This window comes from Polypterus senegalus, chromosome 3 (genome assembly GCF_016835505.1).
Source record: "Polypterus senegalus isolate Bchr_013 chromosome 3, ASM1683550v1, whole genome shotgun sequence".
NCBI classification, from domain to species: Eukaryota; Metazoa; Chordata; class Cladistia; order Polypteriformes; family Polypteridae; genus Polypterus; species Polypterus senegalus.
The window spans coordinates 209,214,375-209,240,349 of NC_053156.1; the positions used below are offsets into that span (position 1 = coordinate 209,214,375).

The window sequence follows — 25,975 nt, forward strand, 5'->3', positions numbered from 1 at the left end:
ACACCTTGGTGATTTTCTACTAAAACCTGAAGTACCTGAGAGAGGGGCTGGGGACTGTTTGTTCACAGTCAGATGGACTTTTACCTGCATTTTTCTTAAAAGCTATGGGTCTCAGAAATTTGCAATAATATCTTAACAAATGGAACAGATGCCTTCCTGGATTTTAGTTTGTTATAAGAAATTTTGTAACAACTTATGTAACAACTTGTGCGACTTGTCATCTCCTTCCTTGGCCACCTTACAATGCTGCTGCCATGCATGGCTAATACTAACTTCTTCCATGCTGTTCGACACACTCTTCTCTGTCTTTTTCTCTGCTTAGACATTCATGTTGCTGCTTCACCTCACACCTCACTTGGACTCAGAAGCAACACCATCTGCCTCACTTTCCCCAACTCTGAGCGACTTCAAGTTAGCATTCTCAAGGGATTCGCCTGTGGCCAAGCACCCAGATTATTGGAGTAGAGAAGCATCTCTGAAGTCCTTTCAGTTAAATGGTTTCTATCTGCACCCCCTCTTCCACATTTTGCACCAGATGCTTTCACAGCTGGGTGCTATCCCCAGTGATTCTGCTATGTAGTGTTTCTTTTTTCCTTCTTCGTTCCCTTTTATAATCTGCATTTTAGTTTCTGAAGATATTGTTTTACATTTTTGTGATAAACTGGAAAAATTATATTTTTTACTTTCTAAAAAATATTAATGCTGTGGTACATAAGAAATAACTAAGCATACATGTGTAATGACTTCATATTCTAGAGCACACAAGATCAAGAGCAGGCAGCAACTATTGTGCATAAAGAAGCAACACAACTAGCAAAGTACTCTAGCAGACTGATACTTGAAGGTGCACTTTTGCCACAGCGCATTATATGCCGATTTCATTATAAAGGAGCTTCGTTCTTAGAAATGTTTTTTAACTAAGCTTTTACTGTGTTGCCAGTGAAGGTTAGGTAAGCTGGATTTTTCTTCTCTTTTCTTTCTCTAGAATGAGACTCAGGGTGTACTGGCTAGTGCATGGGCTGGATTTTTTTGCAGTTGTAAAATGGACACTGGCATGGAGTTTGCATTTAAGCAGGTTTGCTTGGTAGATGCTCTATAGAAAGCAAGATGCACACGCTTTGAAAATTCCACACTTTATAATAAAAAAAGTTGCTTATACCATATGATATCTAATTGAACAGAGCAGTTAATTTTGTCTCATTTCCAAAAGTAGACTGTATTGCCTCTTGCCCATTCATATGTGGTCACCTTGGCACTGAAAAATATTGCATTTTGAAACAGTTTTACTGGATAAATATGGGTAAAGATATGTGTTTTGTAAGTCTTGCCCTGACTATCAAATAATCTCTGTGCATAAACCTTCATGTTCTCCTCCATGCCAATTTTGGAATTGCCTTTTGAGAAAGTCAGGTTGAATATTGTTGGTCCATTACACTGGGATGCTGCAGGGAGAAGACCTACCTGTTTCGTGGCAATTGCATTTTATCTGGAAGTGCTTCTGTCGTCCAACACTATGACACTGGAAGTACTCCTGAGTCCTCCATAAAAGAAGTTGCTCCACCTAAGAAAGGCAGTCAGAGCTGTGAGGTGGTGGACATGGTTTACCGGGAGAAGTGATGAAAAAGAGAATTGTAACTGTGCTTATGAATGTAAAGTTCAAGATGAAGCCTATACAAGGAATTCTGTTTAAGAAAAGTTCTTTTGAACCTGGGACTTGTGTCTATGTTATCTTGTCTGGAGTTTGAGGTTCTGTAACACCCCTTAATGGTCGCAATATATATACACTGATCAGCCACAACACTGAAACCACTTGCCTAATATTGTTATGGTCCTCCTTGTGCTGTCAAAATAGCTCTGACCTGTCAAAGCATGGACTCCACAAGACTTCTGAAGGTGTCCTATGGTATTTGGCACCAAGACATTAGCAGAAGAAGTCCTGCAAGTTGTGAAGTGGAACATCCATGGATCAAACTTTTTTTCCAGCCCATCCCACAGATGCTCAGTATGATTGAGATCTGGGGAATTTGGAGGCCAAGTCAACACTTGTCATGTTCCTCAAACCATTCCTGAACAATTTTTGCATTGTGGCTTGCCTTCTTCCCATAGTGAATCCTGCTGCTATCTTTTCCCAAGTAAATGATGCACACACACCTGGCCGTCCACATGATCTAAAAGAAATCATGATTCAACAGAGCAGGCCACCTTCTCCCATTGCCCATTGCTCCAAAGTTCAGTTTTGAAGCTCAGGTGTCCATTGTAGGAGCTTTCACTAGAGGACAGGGGTCAACATGGATATCCATGACCCTGTCGCCAATTCACTAGTTTTATTTCCTTGGACCACTTTTTATTAACCACTGCATACTGGGAACATGGCAAGACCTGCCATTTTGGAGATGCTCAGGCTCAGTCATCTCCATATAAAGGAAAAAGTAGTTTTTAGAAATTTTATATGTGGATTTGACTTCCTGAAGCCTTATAGATTACAATGTTTATAGTCATATGTGTTCCAGAGTAACAATATTTATGAATATAATTATGCAGTAAACAGCATGTAAAGTTCACAAATAATGACAAGCACAGCAGCTTATTTTGAATGGTATTATTTAAATTATAACATTGTAGTTTAAAAACATAGTAGGAGTCGTCTTTTTTCCAAAAAATTTATTGATCAATATGAAGAATTTCCTTTTTATACAGTCATTTACAATATTCATCATATTTTAGAAGGTCTCCAATCTTTGTTCCTTCAAGGTGCTTCTCAAATTTGTCATCTATAGCCTTGCTATGTTCTTCTGGGAAACAGTTTTTCCAGTCACCAATATCACCTGAGTTGCGGTGAAAACAGTATTATATAATTAGTCTTAATTCTACACCAACCTGATTAGCTCTTAGAACTTTATAACATTGATTCATCTCATTTAGTTTTCTTTGCAGAGCCTATTCTGTGAGTGTGAAGCTCTTAATAGAATGCCAGCCTGTTATCAGGCACACACAAACACAGTCAGTACAGAGTAGCTAATTCTCATGACACCATATCTATCAATGGTCAATGCTAGCTGCTGCTACACAAAACACAATCTTCCTCAGACACAGTTATATATTTGTGTTACTAGATGCAAAGACACTTAGAGTTTCTCTTTCTATATTGCTGAGTTTGGCAGAGTGTGTTTCACCTGATACAGAGCACTCAACTAATATTGTCATACTTGGTCAATAAAATGAAAACCGACTGTAAAATGTCTTTATTATTAATTCTCATTCAAAATATTAAGAAAAATGTAACCTTTAACTGAAGTAAAGTAGTTGTGTTAACACTTTAGCTAACAAAAATGCATCTATTACTCATTTACTATTATACAGGGTGGCCCATTTCGTCTGCACCCGGATAGGTAGCTACGGTCATGTACGGCATAGAGATGTATTGACGCACAAGGAGATCACTTTCAGCATCTTCTGTAAAAGTGAGTACCAAATTTGATCATTTTTCTCTTCACCATGTAATGCAGTCATCTTGATGGAGGCGGGCCACTTTTTCGTGGGCCACCCTGTATAACAAGACCTTAACATGCACTTCTTTGAGTCTTCATAACACTATCAACATTAGTTAGTAAAGTGTGTATTCATCAATGTGACCTACTAGCAAAGCTTCAATTTGGAGTGCCCTGAGGTGGCTTAACTGAAACACATTTCTCTTGATATTATATATTTAGTACTAGGAGGCTTTGCCCTGTGCTCGTTTCACTTGCCAACCCGCCGACCTGCCCTTCGTGCCCGCCACTTGCATCTCTGCCGCTCGTGTATGTGGATTTCACTTTCACCAAACGACAAATCTTTTAATTCTCGCAGATATGCCTCTTTATTGGGAAAAAACACTACTTTTCCCTGATGGTAACACGAATTAGACGATCTAAAAATCTCCAACTTAAACTTTAAAGCCAAACAATATCTACACGCTTTTGTCATATCACCTATGTCCATATATTCAATCTCTTTTTGTTGTTCTGTTTGTTCACTGAGTAATTAATTCCGCGTGCTAACGCTAATGCAATCTTTACTATCAGTTTTTTGAGACTTCAAATTTTAGCACTTTCATAATCTCTAACCTGCTCTGCATGTGTATCGTGCCAACGTTTTTAAACCTCTTTAGGACATTCTACTTTGTCTTCTACTCTTTGTCTTTTATTTCCGACCCCACTTGGAGCTGAGAGCGCAGGAACTGTGTCTGACAATAGCATTCAAACGAATGAGATGGGCATTGTTCTAACAACATCACACTAAAGTTCGATAAATTCTGAAAAGAATGATACCAAACATATATATGTAGGTTCTAAAATAAGCAATGACAAAACGTAACATAAAAACGTGACAAAATTGTTACACAAAATCGTTGCACTTTTAGGCTTAGGATTTTAAATATAGACAGAGTAAATAAGACCTACAAATCCTTTTTTTACCACACAACACATAGATGAATAACTTATCTACTGATGTTTTAGAAGTGTGACGAAGAACTAAAGAAGCCTTTGTTAAGGTCTTGTTACATAAGAGTAATTGAGTAATAGGTGCATTTTTGCAGTACCTAAACTAAAGTGTTACCAGTAATTAAAAAGAAAAAATGTTTCATCATAAAACAAACATTTTTCTTAAACATATTCGTGCCTCAATTATTAGCTCCCATTCATATTTTAATTTTATAGATTAATCTGAGTGAGTAGGAACATTAAATGGTCAACCATGACTTCCTGTTTCACTGGGGCATACATAAGCTTATACACAGGCCATATTTCTTTAGTCATCCATCACAATGGGAATAACCTGAAAACACAGTATTAATGTGTGACAAAAGGTTGTTGAATTGCACAAAATGAGGAAATAATATGAAAAGAGCTAAATGGTTGAAAAATGCCCATTTCCAATATCAGGAATTTAATAAATAAATTTAAAGCAACTGTAGATGTTAACAGTTGGCTTAGAAGAGGATATATGTTTATATTGACCTCATGCACTGTCAAAAGGATAGTTAAAGTGGCCAAAGAATCTCCTAGGATCACAGCTGGAGATGTTAATTGGGTCTAGGGGTCTGAAAGTCTCCAGAACTGCAATCAGACATCACCTACATAATCACAAGTTGTTTGAGAGGGTAGCCAAAAAGGCCTATGCTGTCAAACAGCAAAGTCAAGCATATACAGCTTGCCAAACATTACTGGAACGTTCACTGAGGCAGAGGTCTATGGCTTTTTTTTTCCTGCAGAATGAATTACATGCAAAGATATTGAATTGAATAAAATTACTGGCCGTTTTGCATAATAATGACAACATATCAGGACACCAACAAACTGAAGACTATATAGAGACTATGTTGCATTTAAAATGTTTAAACCAGCAGATTTTTACTAATATAATAGACATGAAGAGTCATAAACTTTAAATTACAATTTGTTCAAAAAGCAAAATGAACAAAAAGTTATAACAAATAGCAACACTATAAACATACACTATATTGACCTAATATGCCCATAGCTATCCCGTACAGTAAATGCACATCATTTTCTTTCTCAATGTAAACATCCAAATGGATATTGAAATATGGTTAAAAATCATACCATATAGAATAAATAACACTATGCAGAATTAATGCTTAAAGGAAATGCATGACTAAGAGCTTACAAATGAATTTTAATTTAGCAGGAAGACTGTTGCTGTAGTGCAAAAATGGAAAGTAGGTGCCAAGCTGAAGTTTACTTGTAACAAAATGTGAACACAGCAATATTCTCAATAAGACATCCAGGATCAAATCTGGAATCAGAAAGATATCCAGCAGAGATCACCAGAACACTGAGATATTAAAATGTCTGGCTGAACCCGAGATTCTGATTGGTACTGTATGGAGGTATACCTGTAGATAAAAATACCACTCTGGTTGAATGAACTTATTGGACAGAGCCACTCTATTTGAAAGATTGTTAACATAATCAAAGTTATTCTTGTGTAGCCCTCTTCAATGAGTAGAATGAGTGCACAGTTAAGAGAACATTTGATTTTTGGATTTGTTAATAATAATTTGCATACTGTAATTAAAGTTTGCATGGTATTAGCCATCATGTACCCATTGTTTCTGAGTCAATCTGCATAAATATCTTAGTATTAACTCAAAGGCATAAACAAAACTACTCCTTAAAGACCAGTCTGTACTTAATGGGTTCAGGGCTTCCCACCACACTCTGAAAAGCTCTTCCCTTCACCTCCATGTTTCATGGAATTCTTCTAAAACTCCTAACCATCAAAATATACAGCTTAAATGTGTGTACTGCTCCTATGAAACCTCTTGCAAATGCTATGCTCAGTGATCCACATTACCAGCTCCTCCATATTAAAGGCCCAGATATGCTTTACATATGTTTTGCAATTTTTTTGTCAGTATTTACATTCCGGTCTGAAACTCTATCCATTAATGTCTCTCTTTTGGGGGTTTATATGCTGTATGTGTGTAATAGTTCCTCTCTTGTAAATCTAGAATTCTTTTCTGAAAACCTATATGATAACATGTTTCTGTGACATGTTCCTGTTATTGCTTAATAAAAAAATCTAATTTATAAAAAATAGTATGATAAAAAAAACAAACAAACTGAAAGATATAAATGACCGTCAGATAATGTAACATAAAGTGATAGCTGACAAACACTCCGGCCTTCCCTTTTAATTTATCTACACACCAGCCACTTCAAAAACTTTCCAACTTATGCTACTTTTTGTATATTGATTTACATTTTTTTGTCTTCAACAAATCTTTCCTATTTTTAAAGGTTCATTTAACTGCTGTTGGGTTCAGTGAAGTTTAACATTTGTATTAGATCTTTGTTTTCTTAATACAGAACAGAGTTCCATGAGCTTGCTTTAAAAGGCATGTTGTAAATATGATCACTTTTACAACATATTACATATAGCTTGCATTTTTAAGTTACTGTGCTGATTATGCAGCTTGAATGCAGCCAAAGGCAGTAAGCAGACATTTCTTTCATTCATCCATTTTGAAAGCCTGCTTTTTTCAATTTAGTTTTTGCACGGTATTGGACACTTTTTTTGTGTTGCAGTGAATCCACAGCAAGGACCACCACACACTACACACGTCAACATACAGGCTGTAATTTAAACACAACACAAGTCTGGGATTTGGAGGAAGCAGGAATTCCTGGAGAAAACTCACAGGGACACAGAGGGGTGGAAATCTAGTTTGGATGCCCAGCACATTTTTTACAGCAGTATTAACAAATGCAACACCATGAAAAAAAAACCAAAAAGGAAACAAAGGAAAAGTTTCTTACCTTTCCTGAATATAACATTCCCCATTATACCATGAGTATTCATACAGTTTTCCTTCATTGATTTAAATGTACTCTTACTACTGATTGATTGGATCTGCTCTTCAGTAAGTGTGAAATTCAAAAATTTGGCAATTTTCTTAATTTCTTCTGCCATGTTCTGGAAATAAATGAAATTGAAAAAAAAAAAAATTATTATTGCATTTATAATTGATTTGCCCAAAACAACTTGAGCGGCAATGAAATTGGCATTTAGTTTATAACAAACAATCTCAAAACTGTGCAAACCAGACCCCGCCCTAGTAGTACTGGACATGAAGCAGGAACCGACTATTTGGTCCGCCAGTTCTTCTGAGGACCCCCTCATCCTCATGAGGATAATTTAGGACTGCCTACTTATCTAACATGCAAATCTTTTAGAAATGGAATGAAAACTGATACATACACAGAGAATATGGAGGGTTTGGACCAAGGATGCTGGATCTATGAAGTGGCAGCATTAACATTTGTGTAATCCTTTTAAGGTTATAAGGTGTCTAAATGTTTCCTATTCATTAATGATAAAATGTATACTTTTTCTTTAGACAATAAAATAACAAATAAAATGGAAGAGTACTTACTTTTTTCAGCTCTTCATAGATTACAACAAGTACATTTTCATCATTGACCTTCTTGTTCCAAGCCGATATATAGTCAAAGTAGGAGCCGTAGAAAACTGCAAAGACAACAATGAACCAGGAAAATGAAAAAAAAATAACACACAAAGCCAATATTGATTGAAGTATTAGCTTATAATGCAAAACAATTCTTGTGAATGTCACGAACGGTATGGTAGCACAGCTTATGTCTCCTAGAAATGTATGTTTTAAACCAGGGATATCAAACCTTTTTAATATTCTGGGCCACATTGGAAAAAAAAGAAATGTTTTGGGCCACATTTCAAGTACAAACATTACAGACAGCTGATGAATTAAAAAGTCCATGTCTAAATTATTATTTTATATAATTTTTATTATAAATTTTATAAATATATTTTCATTATAAATTTTATTTATACAAAGATAACTAGAAATCATAAAATTAATGTGATATTTGGCATAGAATTTGAGAAACTAATGCATCAATATCTGATTTGATGGAAGTAGTTGAAACGAGTTCTCAAGGGGCTCATCGGATATTCTGGTTCTAATTTTATTATTAGTGTGCTTCATTCTTGAAAATTGTTGTTCACAAATGTACAAGCTTCCAAAAAGTGATGACATGAATAATGTACGACTGTACAGCGAGGGATATTTGTCTCTGGGCAGGTAGGATTTATAAAAGTCCAAGAAAGAGACGTGATTAAATTTCTCTTTAAGTGTAATGTCAAATTGCAACTCTATGCATTCCATTTAAAAAATTAGCTGGCAACATATCTATATCAACTGTAACAAAAATTTTGATTATTTTTCTGAAAATCCTGAAATCTGTTTTCAAATTCTTGTATCAAATCGAAAAGTAAGGCTGCATATTTTTTCTATTTATAGGATTATGTTTGGCCAATGTGTTGAAATGCAAAAAATTGTTTGCATTTATTTGTGCTTGCCATAATTTTAGTTGGTGGAGCAGTGGGTAGTGCTTCTGCCTCGCAGTTAGGACACCTGGGTTCGCTTCCCAGGTCCTCCCCGCATGGAGTTTGCATGTTCTCCCCGTGTCTGCGGGTGTTTCCTCCGGGTACTCTAGTTTCCTCCCACAGTCCAAAAACATGCAGGTTAGGGGAATCGGCAGTTCTAAATTGTCCCTAGTGCATGCTTGGTGTGTGTGTGCATGCGCCCTGCAGTGGGCTGGCGCCCTGCCCGGGGTTTGTTTCCTGTCTTGCACCCTGTGTTGGCTGAGATTGGCTCCAGTTGACCCTCGTGACCCTGTAGTTAGGATATAACGGGTTGGAAAATGGATGGATGGATAATTTTAGTTTTATTTGGAACATGTTTATGGTTTGAAACATTGTATTGATAACTTGGTCTTTACCTCAAAGATGCGTGTCATTTAAATGTGCAGTCAAATCAACAAAAAATGCTAAATCTGCAACTGAGTTGTCAAGTTCTGGCACAGATTTTGCTTTTGATACCATAAACGATTTGATTTCATTAAGTACATCATAAAATCTTTCTAACATCTGGCCTCGACTCTGCCACCTTACTTCTGAAAAGTAAATGATATCGCCATAGTCAGCATCCAAACTTCTGATAAATTCTTGGAATTGACAATGATTCAGTCCCCTGGCCCTTATAAAATCCATAGTCTTGACAACGATTTGCATAACATTATCCATTTTTAAAGCTTTTCTTTTTGTATTATGGATACTTCATCAAACGAGAGTTTTCGACAGCAATAGCATCGTCTTCTAATAATTTTATAAGCCCCTCTCTTTTACCTATCATAGCTGGGGCACCACCCATAACTATACCAGATATGTTGGCAAGAGATGTTGTTTTGTCATATCAGTAGCATCAGTACTTTCATCCATCTCCAAAGCATAAAATTTAAAACTACAAGCTTTATTTTTCAAATCGTTTTTGATAGATTTCCCAAGTTTGTCAGTTCTCCTGGCAATAGTTTGATGAGATAAACTAGTTTTAGAAATATCGCCTTTATTATCAGGGCAAAGTATATCTGCCACGCTTTCCATGCATTCCTTAATAAACTCGCCATCAGAAAATGGTTTCTATTTTTTTGGCAATTAAATTTGCGATTACATAACTAGCTTTTAGAACAGATTCTGTCTGAGTTGTAACTTTTTAAAACCAATTTTGTTGAGATGAGAGGCCTTTTTTCAGTTCCTCTACTCTGTCTTTACGACACATTCCTTGATACGCATCAAATTTGGAAGCATGTTTTTGCACATAATGCCATTTCAAATTATACTCTTTGAAGACAGGTATGGAATCACGACAGGTTACGCAGAGTGCCTTACTGTTCATCTCAACAAAAAAGTAGTCCTCTGTTCATCTTTCATTGAATAACCTTCTTTCATTGATATATTTTCTTTTTTTAGATACAGTCTTTTGTTGAGACATAGGGACCATGCTGAAATTAGAAAAATTTGAAAACTATTTATTTGGTAAGGGCAAAGATTAGGATAATAATAGAAATAAACGATATTTATTTTCAGTAAAGAACAGTAAGAATATAGAAAGCAAGGCTCAATAACGAAGTAAGAAAATATACTTACTTGTCTTTAAAAAAAAACAACTATGCTACAACAGAAGATAAAAACAGATATATCAATAACCACTCTGTTTTGTTCACTCAATTTGCAGAAACACACTCAATCTCAATTCAACTGTCTTGCCATATAACGACGTATCGAGCGACACATCATGTTATATATATATAGTCATCTAACTGCATGAACACAATGCAAAAATATAATGAATCATCGGGATGGGCTTTTCTTTCACTTCTTGGAGGCAAAAGACACTTCAACTATTATATCAGAAACAGTAAATTACTTTGTATTTGTTTATGTCAGTTTTAATTGCTTGTTGGGCCGCGGTTTGGACACCCCTGTTTTAAAAGTTACAAGCAGTAAACAAGAATAAAGTAGTCATTTTACCAACATAAACATAAAAAAATGACACATTTTCTACAAAAGTGTGCCATATAGACATGTTGACATTTGCTTACTGTAATAGCCAATCTTCAACAGTTAATGTTAAAATTGACATAAGTATTTGCTTAAACAGAATAGAATTTTAATTACAGATGGTTAAATAGTTAATGAAAGACTCTTCTATCCCCTATAAGCTATTACTGTACATAATGGAAATTCAGACTCTACCTGTAATGTATTTATTGAAGGAGTCAGTTTGTTAGTAGAGATCAGCGAACACTACAAAATTAACTTTGTTGCAAGTTTGGCAAAACTGCAGAAGTGTTCGGGAACTGTGACAAACTTTGCTTTGCAAAATGCCTTTAAGTCAACACGGGAGGCAAAACGTGAGCTACTGTAGTTTGAAATGGATTGTAATAGTGCAATGGTCTTTAAAGGGACTCTGAGAGCTAGGGAAGTTAGGAAATATTCTGGAACAATTATTGGGGCCAGAAATGATACCTGAACTATGAGACAGCAATGTTAACCACTGTACCACCTTTCTTTCCTGAGATAAAATTGTACTCCAAGTCTGCAGTACTCCAAGTCTTTTATCTGTCCCTTTATGTCTCCCAAACTCCTTTCACTTTGACTAACACCCACAGAGCCTGTGATGCAAGAGATCAGCGTTATATACTAGACAGTGCCATATTCGGTGGGGTACACTTATAAAAGTTCTGCACATCCATCATGCAAATCGAGCAGGTAGCACAAATCAGGTAATAAAAACTCCATCCAAGATTGTCTACTACAGTTCTGTGATGTGACAGTAACCTTGCAAAGCATCATGGGGAGCTGGGTAAAAAAAAGTTTGCCTAAGCCAGCCATACAGAGCAAACCTAGCAAATTTGTTACAAAAACATTCTATGGAATTTTGCGGATCAATACTATTTAGTAGCTATCTAGAACAAAGAACTGTTAGACAGATTAGATTATTTGCTTGCAAATAGTTAGGTATAAGGTGGCATGCAGTTTTCTGATTGTATGTATGCATGTAATAACATGGGAAACTAACAGAAATGTAACCAAAATATGCAAGCTTTGAACAGAAACATCATATAATGCAGGTTTTCTTTCTTTTGTGTCTTCCCAATTTTTATCTTTATTTTTGCTTTGAATTTCACAACAACATTTCTAACAAAGACTACTCAATGCCTAAACCTACTATGAAGCTGAAAATGCATTTTACTTCTAATACAACAGTTCATTTTAAGAATATGGGAAGAGCTTAAAGAAGGCCATATCGAAATTGTGTTCATTAAAGCTATTCCGTCTTGCTGATAGGTTTTCCAAACCAACAAGTTAAATTTAAAGTGATATTTCAGCAAAGAAGGTGTAGATTCATTTTGCGTTTTTAAAGGAACCTTTACAAGGAACCTCTCTCTCTGTCTCTCTCTCTCTCATAGGACGTGAACCAGATTTAGCAACTCCTTGCTAGACAGATGTACCTCAGAGAACAGAAAGCTGGCCTTCTAAAAAAGACTTCCTCAAAAGTAGATTGACACACTTCTACTTCACTCAGCAACATGAACTCCACGCCATGCTGCTCGCCGACTGGGCCAAGTGAGGTTTAGCCACACTAGTACTCAAGACGACAGCGACATTGGAATCTGGTGGTTTCAGCAACACAAGTCTAGATCACCTCCGTCATCTCAGGCAAACGTCACCATTCATAACTGCTTTGATCCTCTTTATTCTCCCACTTTGCTTGGCAGTACTTGTTTTTGGGGATTCAGTTGTGTGCCACCTTAGTATTTCATGCCCTAAACATAACACAGATTTGGTGCCCGAGTCCTCTTCAACAATATAGCCAGTCTTTCTTGACTATGTAATTTTAGTCCTAACATTTTCTATGACACTGTGTTAGGATGATAACTCTGTAGTGAGTTCACCTTAAGATATGCACTGTATTAGCACTATAATAATGGAACATAGTCTAACTAAAAATTCAGATGTGAGCATCAGTAGGCTTTGCACCCTAGGAACCATGTTACCCAGAATATTCTATTATATTTCAGTAATTTTTTAGCACTCTGATGCTGATCTTTCTGATCATAAAATAGGTCATTACGATAGCAATTGCTCAGAAGAATTCATAATTAATTGCAGAATTACAATATTTGAGGGTTCCTCTAAAGAACCACTTTTTCTTGCATGATTTGGCTGAAAAACTAATCAGCACATTGTCATCTCATGACAGGCTTAAGTTTCGAGCTTGGTATTTTTCCATCCAGCCATTTTAGCTCTACTCCATCCTCAAGAAACTGTGACACACAGACACATATACCCATCATCAAGTTATCAATGTTTTCGGTATCAGGGGACCCGAAAACGTTAAGATCCATTGAAAACCAGAGATCAAAAATTTTGATGAATTTAAAGCTTTTGCTTCTCCTTAGATAATAGGTTAGGGTAAAGGAGGGCTCAAAGCAAAAAACCAGGACAAAGTAGTATACTGTAAGTGTGAATACCTTAATTACCATGTCACCTATAGATGTGCACTGTACTAGAACTATAGTAGCAGATTACAGAGTAAATGAAATATCCACACAAAGCAACATAAACATGAATTACTTAATTACTATTTCAAACTGCCATAACAGCTGTCCCAAGACCGTAAAAATGGCTTCACTAAATATTAGCCAGGGGTGTCCAACTCCATTCCTGGACAGCCACAGTGGCAATGGGTTTTTGTTCCAACCCAATTACTTAATTAGAAATCAATCCTCACCAATAACAGAACTTATTTAATTTAATGGCTTGTTAGTGTTTTAATTCTACCATGTCAGTTCATTCTTAAATCATAAATTTCTTTTACCTTTCTAATGATACTTATATCATCCAAGTGATTTAAAGCTTTAAACAGATAGTTCATTTTCAGTTCTCCTTTCTCTTCAGTTTCCTTCTGAGTACTTAATTAAACCAAACAATGAATGATGAATACACATGGGTGGAAATGGAGACAAGTTAGACGAAGAAATGCTGGTTCCTTTGTCATTTGCATCTTATTACTAATAAGGAGTAGTTAAAACAATGAATACAGCTGTTTAAGATTAAAATAAGCAGGTAAGCGTTCAAAATCTTAACAAGGAAGACAAATAAAATGAAACAGAAAATTGACACTGGAGCAGTAAGTTCTTCATCAGCAATGAATGATTTCTCACAAAGCGAATGAGCTGGAACAAAATCCTGAATCTAATGCAGCCCTCCAGGACCAACATTGCTCAGACCGGTTTTAATGGCTCTGCGTCTTAAATAGCAAACAGATTAAACAAAGTTAATTAGTAGCAAAAACTAGTTACTAATTGAGAAAATGGTTAGAATGAAAACCTGTAGCCACTGTGGCTCCCCAGGATCAGAGTTGGCTATTAATCAGGAAGACTTTTTACATCAACAATCTTATCAGTTTTAGGGAAATTGACTTTCTTACACTAAGTGAAACGTGGCTCATCTTTAATGGAAGCTGAGGATTTTTAATTGAAGCAGTTACCTCCGAGTTGCAGTTTTGTTCAATCGGTTTGCCAATGCGAGCATTTACTCAAGCCAATTAAACTCGTGTCTTTTGAGTATCTTGGCTATTGAAGGAGTGTTGTAATCTTTCGTAGTGATTGTTTATAGACCTGCAAAATATAAGGCGTCTTTTTTGAGGAATTCTCAGACTTGGCAGTCTTAGCAGCACTCACAGAATTCCAAAAGATCTCTGGTCTCAGAATTAATCTAAATAAAAGTGTATTCTTTCCAGTGAACTCTCAAGCATATAATATTAGATTAGATACCCTACCTTTTATCATTGCAGAACAGTTTAAATACCTAGGGGTAAACATTATAAGTAAACATAAAGCTCTATATCAGCACAATTTCGCCATTTGCATGGAAAAAATTAAACAAGACTTGCATAGATGGTCAACCCTTCATCTCACACTAGCTGGAAGAATTAACACTGTTAAGATGAATATTCTTCCTAAACTCCTTTTTTTATTTCAAAACATCCCAATATACATTAATAAATCATTTTTAGGCAATTAGATTCGACAATAACCTCATTTATTTGGAATTCAAAACATCCACGCATCAAAAGAGCGACCCTACAAAGACAAAAGGCAGAAGGCGGCATGGCTCTACCTAACTTCCAGTTTTATTACTGGGCAGCAAATATACAGGCGATAAGAACCTGGACACAAATAGAAGAACATACACAGGCTTGGACCACAATAGAAGTAAAATCCTGCAGTACTTCTTTGTATTCCTTGCTTTGTGCACCAATAAACACACGTTATCGGCAATACACTAATAACCCAATTGTGCTCCACTCACTTAGAATCTGGAACCAATGTAGAAAGCATTTTAAGACTGAGAAGCTTCTATCTGTGACACCTCTGCAAGAGAACCACCTCTTTCAACCTTCACAAACATATGCAGTTTTTAAGATCTGGAAAAAATTTGGAATTAACTTGCTTAGAGATCTTTATATAGACAACGTCTTTGTATCCTATGAACAATTACACTCCAAATTTAACATTCCAGCTACACATTTCTTTCACTATCTTCAAATCAGAAACTTTGTTAAACAAAACCTTTCAGATTTTCCTCATCTTACACCCTCATCCATGCTGGAAAAAATATTGCTCAATCTCAAGGACTTAGACTCCATCTCTACAATATATAAAACCATTTTACAATCCCTCCCTTTCAAAGATCCAAGAGGACACTGGGAAAAAGATCTCTCAATTAATATATCAGAAAAGGAGTGGAAAGTAGCAATGCAGAGAATTCACTCGAGCTCCATATGCGCAAAGCATACAATTATACAACTTAAAATTATATATCAAGCACATCTGTCTCGACTAAAACTCTCCAAAATGTTTCCAGGGCATGATCCAACCTGCGAACATTGCAACCAAGCCCCAGCCTCACTGGGTCACATGTTCTGGGCCTGCACCAAATTAGCATTATTCTGGACAAACATTTTTAATTACCTTTCAGATAGCCTTGGACTCACAATCCCTCCTAACCCATTAACAGCTGTGTTTGGGGTTCTTCCAGAGGTGCTTAAAGTGGAGAAGGACAAACAAATTGTGATTGTATTCACTACACTCTTGGCATGCAGACTAATTCTGATAAACTGGAAGAACCCAAACTCTCCTCTTTTAAGTCAGTGGGAAACCGATGTGTTATATTATTTGAAGTTGGAAAAAATCAAATACTCAGTTAGAGGATCCGTACAGACTTTTTCAAAACATGGCAGGATCTAATCAGTAATATTTTAAAATAAGTTCATAAAGCACAGAGAATTTATTAATTTAGGTATTTTTACAAGCCTTAAATTTAACGCCGTTTGGCTTGCTCTCTCTCTCAGGGGTGGGGATTGATCTGTTCTTAACTAAATTTTTCTCTTTCTAAAAACTTGATTGCTAAATATGGATTGTAATAAAATTAATAAAAAAAAATAAAAAAAAGGAATTCTCAGACTTGATATCTCTATACAAATAACTAATTATGTGAGATTCCTAATTGAAGGCAATTTCAATTTTTATATGATAATCAATGTGACTTGAAAGCAACAGTATTCATGAACTCACCGCACTCTTTTGATCTTACTCAGCATGTCAGCCAGCCCACACATAAAGGAGGAAGATTTAAATTTGAAGTAAGACAGGTTATGGATATAGGCATATAGGACAATTTTTGCATATTGTTTTATGTAGAAATAGTGAAGACTACAACTAATGAGAAGCATTTTGTTAAAAACATTTTTTGTTACATCTGCAGCCTCAGTGTTTGCTAATATTCTAAACAATCAGTTTGATTGGAGCGCTTAACTTAATATTGTTAATAGTGTAATATGTAAGATGGAAAATTTTAATGTTAAGGTTAGAGCTGCAGCTGACATAGTTGCCCCTGAAAAGACTTAAGAAATCCTCCAGCACTATCATAACTTGGAAGACTCAAGGAGTGTCTCCTGTAAAGAGAACATACCAGAGAGCCTAGTATAAATGGAGAAATGCTAAACTGATAGTCCACTATGAAATATTGAAGGCAAAAACAACTCAATATAATAACACCAGTAACGGTGTACTACACGATAACGTGCAGTGAATACACTTGACTTGCGCATTCCTAGTTTTCCTCTTTTTTCTCTGTCTCTGTTTAGTATTCGTTTGGTTAGAGGTTGATGCACTTGCTGCTTCCTGAGCAGCTCTTCTTTTCTCCACCCTAGCGGCCTGCTGCTTCTCTTCTGTTGTCGGCATCTTTTCACATTAAAACTGATTAAGTTAGTTTTTGTGTTGCAATTACTTAGTACGTTTTCTTTAATTTTTCACTTAAGCTGGCACTTAAGTCTTCAATCTACCTCAAGAATGATTAGCAAAGGTAGAACGGAATGAGAATGGCGCCCATACACATGTGCCGCACGGCTGACCTGCTGTACGCTGCCGAGAGTTGATTCTACAGTAAAATAAAAATAAAAAGAATAATAAAAATCATCACCACAAAAGCGGATTGTAGACGTCACGTAGTATATGTGTACCAAATTTCAAGTCAATAGGTTAAATGGTTTGCGAGCTACAGGTGATTTAAAATCTTGTACAGACAAACGAACAGCCACGGTAGCGTATTATATAAGAAGACAGTCTGCATTGAGTGGCAGTCCTATTTTTCTAAAATTATAAACAATAATGCTGGTAATCCGAGAGTTTTATTCTCAACTATCGATCGTCTTCTAAACCCAGATCACTCAATGGATTAAGCCTAAAAACTACTACTGAAAATTATAAAGCTTTTGGTATATTTGTAAAACCAAAATAATGATATTAGAAATAATATAGTACATCCCCCCAAAATGAATACTGTTGAAGCTCAGCATGCCCTTTTAAGCAAGTTAAAGTTATTTCAATGAAAAAGATCGACCTGAATCACGTAGAATAATTCCTCAGCTAAAACCTTCTACCTGTGTCCTTCACCTGGTAAAACGAGGTTTTTCAAAGAAGCCTCCAATGTGCTAATTGATAGTGTACTGGACATAGTGAACTTATCGTTAGATATGTGGGTCTTCCATGACTGTCTAAAGACTGCAGCCGTTAAACCCCTGATCAAGAAAAATCATCTTGACTCGGTTTTTGACAAATTTTGCCTAAATTTAAACCTGCCATTCTTACGTAAAATTCTAGAAAAGTTTTTAAGCAGGTAAATGATTATTTGAATACACATTCTATTCTTCACATGTTTAAGTCAGATTTTAAAACAAATCATAGTACAGAAACTGCAGAGGTTAAAGTAGTATCTGTTCTTGTTCTCCTAGACCTGAGTGCAGTATTTGACACCATAGACTACAATATTCTTATAAATTGCCTTAGACAATTGGTGGGCCTCTCCGGCAGTGTCTTAAATTAGTTTCAGTCTTACTTGATAGGCAGAAAATTCTTTGTTAGTTGTGCTGAATGTACTTCGAATACCCATGATATTGCATGTGGCATACCACAAGGATCTATTCTAGGTCTGCTGCTTTTTTCAATCAACATGCTTCCATTAGGTCAGATTATCTCAAAGCACAAGGTGAGCTACCACAGCTATGCAGATGACACACAGCTTTATTTATCTATAGCTCCTGATGACCCTGATGCTTTTGGCTCTCTGATCCAGTGTCTTGGCAGGGTTTCCAATTGGATGAGTAAAAACTTTCTCAAACTAAATAAGTTAAAAATAGAAATCTTAGTAACTGGCAAATATGGAAAAGTGAGGGTATCAGAAATAAACTTGTTCTCTTAGATTTAAAAGTCAAGCCATAGGTAAAAAATTTAGGGTTAATCACTGACTCTGACCTAAACTTTACATTGTATGTTAACCAGATTACTAGGACTGCATTTTTTCACTTAAGGAATGTAGCAAAAGTTAGACCTCTTACAACATTACAAGATGCTGTAAAATTAGTTCACATTTTTGTTTTTAGTTGACTAGATTACTGTAATGCACTCCTAACCTGACTACCTGACTAGTTTTAGCGTTGTTACATTGGTTACCCATGTCATTTAGAACTGACTTTAAAATACTACTTATGTTTCATAAAGCCTTAAATAATGTTGCTGTGTGGTATATTTTGAAATGCTTTTCCTAAAACAAGCATTTGTGGTGAGGCGGCCTTTTCTGTTATGCACCTAAAATTTGAAATACTTTACCGGCAGAAATTCGACAGGCTAATACTGTGGAACATTTTAAAAAACTGCTAAAAACACAATTATTTTAATTTAGCTTTTTCATAGCTACATTTTAGTTATACTCATAATAGACTATTTCAGCAAAGAATTATCAACAGGGATCTGCAATCCTTTACTAATCTCTACTTTTCTCTGTTGTCTTTTCCGATTATTCTGTGGTGGCAATCTACGCTAACTTTACACTTGATAATTATTCTGTTTTAAAATTGTTTAGTTTCATTTGTTTTTTTCCCCTATGTTACTTATTCTTTCATTTTATTACCCAAGTTGTTTTTTCTTTTCTTATAATTTTCTCTTTCACATCTTGCAAAGCACTTTGAGCTACATTATATGAAAATGTGTTATATAAATAAATGTTTTTGTTAAGAATAGCTATTTCACGCATCCAATAATATTTTTTCCTTTCATTTTCCAAAAGAGTTTTTAATATATTGATATCTTGTGCGTGTGACTATCAGTAGAACTCGACCATGAATGAAATGCAAGGGCTTATTACAGTTTGGACTAATAACAGTGTCTAACAGGGCTAGGCTACATTAGTTTGTAACAATAGAGTATATAGACACAAAGTAAAACAGATGAAAAATTGAAATGTGTGTTCCATTGAAGAGTGGAGAGAAACATAATGTAGTAGAGGTTTAAAAATAACAAAGAAAATAATGCGTGTGACTTTGATCACAAGTCAACTTTTTAATTTTTATTTCAATCAACAGATTCATATTTTTGCATGACGTGGAAATAGCTGGAATCAGACAATCAACTTGAACCTGTTATGTTTCAGCCAGAGTTTATTTTCCTTTTATTTTCATTTCTGTTATTTTTTAATTATTACTTTTCAAATGTTTTTGCACATATTGTTTTATGTGGCCTCCTTACCATTATGTTTACCCCCAATAACACAAGTCAAAAATTGAATTATTTTCAACAAGATAAAATTTTATTATGTGTAACAGAAGCATACACATATTAAAATGTCAGCATAAATATATTAGGAAAGCTATGTCTCGTGTCAACTGATGTACTGATGGAGATTTAGTAAACGTCCTTCTTGTAGCAAATTTTGCAATAGTCACCATTGCACAGCACGATGTCACAATCAGGGCAGTATAAGCATTTTTCTTTGGATGCTTTTCTTATAGTATTTTTCTTGTTGCTTGAGCTTAAGTGGATGAAATGTCAGTGCCTGATCTGCACTTGTTATTGTAGGTTTCCACAGCACAGGGCTTAGTGACTTCAATATTTACCTTGACACAAATGATAGTTGCTCCATTGTGCAGCAATTATGAACAGTACTTAGGAGGCTAACATCTTTCTTGTTTTTCTACCTGATTGCAATGGTTTTGCCTTTTTGCCACATCCCTACTTGGACCCTGCTGTAGCTTTACGCAACTAAAGTCACAAGGCATATCACAGTCCTTATTTGAAAAGATTTTGTCTTTCCCTTTGTCCTATTAAGCAAAAGGTATTACAGTTTCCTCTTACCTGATGGGCAATTTCTGTGTATTTAGGACATTTAGAAGTATTTTTGCACTTTTAAAGCCAGTTGTCCATTTTGAACCTGTACAGGCCCGGAAGTCTGCCTCTTGAGTTTAGGTTCAGGGTTTCTAGGGTGAGGCCTGTGTTGAGGGAGACTAGTGAGGTCCTGATTTTGTCTTTTTGTGTATTTTGTGGTCTGCATCTCCTTTTGCCATCGTGTGTCTGTTGTGTTTCAGTAAGGGATCCCCCAGCTGTGATTCAAATACTGTCTATTTTGTTCTTTTTATGTTAAGAATGTGTATTTTTTGTTTCTATCTGGCTAAGTATCTATGGTTATGTCCCTTGTGTATTATAGATGGATCCCAAAAGGGACAGCCTCCTGCTCATCACCACAAGTGACTGCTCTAAGCTTATAAATGCTAAGGAAAACCCCACAGTCTCTTGTGGTTCATTGAAAATCTACTCGTTTTTGTGGACTTTCGCTGTGCCTTTTGACTATTTGTTGTTTTTCATATTGGGACTTTGTTCACATTAGGGATTGTCTTCTGTATTTTTTGTGCTCTTTGGCACTTCAATGTTTTTTTTAACTCTTTTTTTTATTTATAAAGATTCTTTGTTGCTCACTTGATTACTAGCCAAGGTTTGTTCATGTTTCCCACTTTATTGGGTATTTTTAGTATGTTCAGGATTCTTGTCCTTATGATGTCTGTACTTCACAACAGTGTCACTGTGCTCATAACTGACTCAATAGTTCCTATTGCTAACAAATAACAGCCCTAACTCGACGAATGACATCAATGCAGAGACACTGTCTAAGATGCCAGGGTGTCTTTTTTAGTATCCATTTATTTGGAGTTTATATTTGGCACGTGTTTAGCTAGAAATAAGTCAAGTAGCAAGTTAGGACTTTGCGTATTTCTGGATTAAGATTCCTGGTTTCCAGTTTCAACTTTTGGCTTTTGATATTTCAGTTCTTTGTTTTTGTAACTTTAGTTTCTGCCTTTATCTCACTTTTTCTTTATCATCTCCCAGTCCATTTCTTCAACTTTACTTTCAGGACTGCCAAAGTCAAACTAGGCAGTGCAGTCTGCCCTCTGCATTTGTGAGTTACGCATCTGTGGATTCAAATAACCATGGATCAAAAATATTAGAAAAAAAGAAATACGGAAAGTTCTGAATATGCCATGCACCGAGCACTATGCTGAATCCACACAAATGAAGTGATCTGTAGGCAAACCCCACCATATCAGTTAAAAGTAGCTCATTGGAGTAAACTTACAGCTGCTATATGGCAGCCAATTGCTGAGCCACCATACTGCTCTCCTTATTCCTCTCTGTAGATCAACCTCAACAGTCACCACTGTTGTAAAAGGAAAGCATTTGTTTGCTTATCTATCCTACCTCTGAGTGCTACTACCTTCCAAGGTGGGAAACAGTTTCCATCTTTACACTATCTGTAGTACTGCCGCTATTAAAAAAAAACATAAAAAAACACGCACGCTAGAAATAATGACACTTCTTTAAAACATTGCTCCCCACCTCCCAGGCCAATACAAGTGAGTTTGTCCATCAGCCTGCACACACCTGGCCAGGGCACCAGCTTTCAACTGTAAGGTTATCTATATATACACATGTATGCAAAAGCTGTGCAAGCTAGAAATGGCCTTGACACACACAGACTGCCTGTTAGTATAAGTACATTGTAAATTATGTACTAAAGTTATTATTGATACACACACCCTCAGTGCCAAGCCCTGCCCTGCATTGCTTTAAAAAAGTTGTTCAGTCAACAATTCCAGCTGTTAGGCACTGTGAAACTCTTGATGCCACATTGGGTACACTCCTTGTTTCCATGAAAAAAAATGGCTCATAAAAATCAATTAAGTGGTTAAAGCAATCCCTTAAAGGCTAATAGTGAACATAAAGTGCATTCTCTCAACATGAAAATGGATATCTTAGATCTTTGGAAAAGTGATATATCGCTTGCCAAATTTATTATTCCCTAAACAATTTAGTATAACAACTACTTGCATAGTATTTACATTAAACTAGGTATTAAAATGATTTTAAGTGTATGGGGATGTGCGTAGGTTATATGCAAATACTACATAAGCTATTTTATATAAAGGACTTGAGCCTCCACAGATTTTGGTATACAGAGAGCTGACTGTACTGTCCTTGTTTAAACTTTTACTTATATTTTTCATTTTGTGCTTTCCTCTTACTTTTGTTGTGTTGACTTTTTTAGTTTTCTATTTGTAATTTGACCCCAGGTCGTTACGTTCCTTTATTTCCAGATTTTGCATTGGGCGCACTAAAAATAACACCCTTTTCAAGTGTAGCAGTCACTTGAATGAAAAATTGCATTAGTTAGCTTGGGCTGCGGTACCAGTTGACCATTCTTTGAACCTCATTGCAGTGTTTGCTTAAGATTAATAGGATATTTTGCATTGTATTTGAGACTTTTGATGTGTGGCTTGTTTTATGTCTTTGGAGACTTTTTTCGTTAAGCCTAGGTTTCGGGTTTGGATTTTCTAGATCATGTTTGGCTTAAGCTTACACCCTTTGTTTTTCACATCATTTTTTTGTTATCACTCTGCTATTTTTTAATTTCTTCAGTTTTCTTTTTCAGATTGTTCCTCTTTAATTAGTTAATTCTGTTTGCTTATTATTTTTTGGCTTATTTGCAAAAATTGTTGGGAATTAACTATTTAAGAGTGGCTTCTGTGAGTAAGAAAAAGTCTTCCCTGGTATTAGCCTTCCTGTCTTTGGTAAATCTTAACAAGAACAAAAACTGGCAGAGTTCCTTCTTTATATTTTAATATCAAAATGGCCGAGGCTACAGAAGCATTGTGGTGGTACTCATTTTAGCACCAAGTTCTTTATTTACTGAAACCCTATGAAGTTGTAAGTGGACAGCCATTTCCCATTCTGTCCGAAACTTGACTTTTTTTAACTATGGTTAGGGTTTGCTAAGTCTGTTAATCATTTACTACCAACATGAATTTTATTTTTCCAAGGAAAGGAGTTAGAGGAAGTTCTTTAAAGTCTGTTATGCTGTAAATGACATTACTTTACTTTAATTTACAACCAGACTCAGCTACTGGTAGTAAGCTGTAATTTCAAAGGATATACAGTGAGCATAACGTAATAAAGGATATAATACCACATATGTCAAAATAAAAAACAATATTCTGTATTTTCCATTGTAAATGTAGGGTAGATATTTTTGAAAACTTTTTAACTTACCGCCTATTAAAGGCTGAGGTAATCTTCCTTTTTATTAACTCACCTTCTCCCTCCAAAAATATAGAGAAGAATTCATCCCATGTATAATTAAACCCCAAAACTGGGTTGTTGTATTGGAAATGGTAATAAGAAACAGCAGTATCTTTGGGATTTCGTATCATAGCCAAAATCTGTTGAAAGAAATTATTGAGATACAGTAATTCTTAAGATCTGTAACTGTAAATTATAGCAAAGTAATACAATTTACATCATAATCTTTTCATCAGTTTTCATCATGTTAACACCAAAATTATGTATTTCTAACCTCCCTTTTTCAAGTATAATTCTAGAAAGTGCAGCTTTCCAGCAGGTAAATAATTATTTAAATAAACATTCTATTCTTGACAAATTTCAGTCAGATTTAAGACCAAAGCATGGTATAGAAACTGCACTGGGTAAACTGGTATATGACCTGCTGGTTAATGCTGACACAGGTTAAATATCTGTTCTTGCTCTCTTAAATCTGAGCACAGCCTTTGACAGCACATACCACAGCATTCTCAGAAATCTCCTTAGATCATGTGTCTCTCTGGTAGTGGTCTCAGTCTTATTTAGGTGTGGTGATTGTAATTTGGGAATCAATGATATTGTATATGGAACTATTATTGGGCTACTGTTATTTTCAATGTACATGCTCCTGTTAGGCCAGATTATATTAAGACACAAGGTGAACTACTACAGCAGATGACAAATAGCTTTACTTATCTCTGGTACCTGATGACCCTGAAGCTCTAGACCCTCTGATCCAATGTCTACCCTGTACTTCTGAATGGATCACTAGTAGTTTTCTCAAGCGGAATTCAAAACAACAGACACCTTAGTTGTTGGCAAAAATGGAAATAATGAGGTACTTAGAAATAAAATTCAAAGTCAAAGTGGAAACAAAGAATTTAGGTGTACTCATGGCTTCTGACCTAAACTTCAAATCGCTCATCAACAATACTATTAGAACTGTGATTTTCACATAAGGAATGTTACAAAAAGTTAGACCTTTGCTGAGAAATGCAGCAGCAAGAAACTCTACTGAAAAGAGAAAACTTGAGCACATCTGAGTAGCTTTAGCATTGTTACATTGTGTCCTTTAAAACTGACTTAAAATGCTATTAATGGTATATAAAGATCTAAATAATCTTGCTCCTTCCTATATTTTGTCCCACTACATTCCTAGACATAACTTTAGATATTCTAATAATGGTCTGCCTATTTTTCCAAGAGCTAAGTATGAAAGAAGTGGTGAGGCAGCCTTTTTCTACTATGCACCACAAATCTGGAATACTTTGCCAATAAAGAGATGCCAGGTTAACACCGTGGATCAGTAGAAAACATTTAAAAATCCTCTTTTTAATTTTGCTTTTTCATAGTAGTATTTGTCATTCCACTTGTAATAGTTTATGTATGTGTAGAAATGTCACATTCTTCGTGAATTTGCAATCATTATTAATTTTTGCTTTTCTCTGATTTCTTTTCCTGTTTGAAATGTCACCATCACTTCATCAAAGTACTAGATAGATAGATACTTTATTAATCTCCAAGGGGAAATTCAGATACTCCTGCAGCAGCATACTGATAAAAACAATATTAATTAAATAGTGATAAAAATGCAGTGCAAGTTAATAAATGCAGGGTGGAGAGTGCAAGGCAGGTATAACAGACAATAACTTTGTATATTGTTAACGTTTACCCCCCAGGGTGGAATTGAAGAGTCGCATAGTATGGGGGAGGAACGATCTCCTCAGTCTATCAGTGGAGCAGGACAGTGACAGCAATCTGTCACTGAAGCTGCTCCTCTTTCTGGAGATAATACTGCTCAGGGGATGCAGTGGATTCTCCATGATTGACATTAGCCTGCTCAGCACCCGTCAAACTGTTCAGCTCCGTGCCTACAATAGAGCCTGTCTTCCTCACCAGTTTTTCCAGGCGTGAGGTGTCCTTCTTCTTTATGCTGCCTCCCCAGCACACCACCACGTAGAAGAGGGCGCTCGCCACAACCGTCTGATAGAACATCTGCAAAATCTTATTGCAGATGTTGAAGGACGTCAGTCTTCTAAGGA

General features: G+C 35.8%; 1 protein-coding gene across 1 annotated transcript in view; it reads right to left on the minus strand.

Annotated features, from left to right (window-relative positions):
• Positions 1-2,646: 2,646 nt before the first annotated feature.
• LOC120525796 (sulfotransferase 6B1-like) overlaps positions 2,647-25,975 on the minus strand; it is a 48,546-nt gene continuing 25,217 nt past the window's right edge. The window contains exons 4-7 of the mRNA XM_039748397.1: positions 23,929-24,055; positions 7,940-8,034; positions 7,323-7,479; positions 2,647-2,825 (exon numbers count right to left, since the gene is read on the minus strand). Of these exons, the coding sequence (XP_039604331.1) occupies positions 2,698-2,825; positions 7,323-7,479; positions 7,940-8,034; positions 23,929-24,055 (507 nt within the window). The 3' untranslated portion in view covers positions 2,647-2,697. The remainder of the gene's footprint in view (positions 2,826-7,322; positions 7,480-7,939; positions 8,035-23,928; positions 24,056-25,975) is intronic.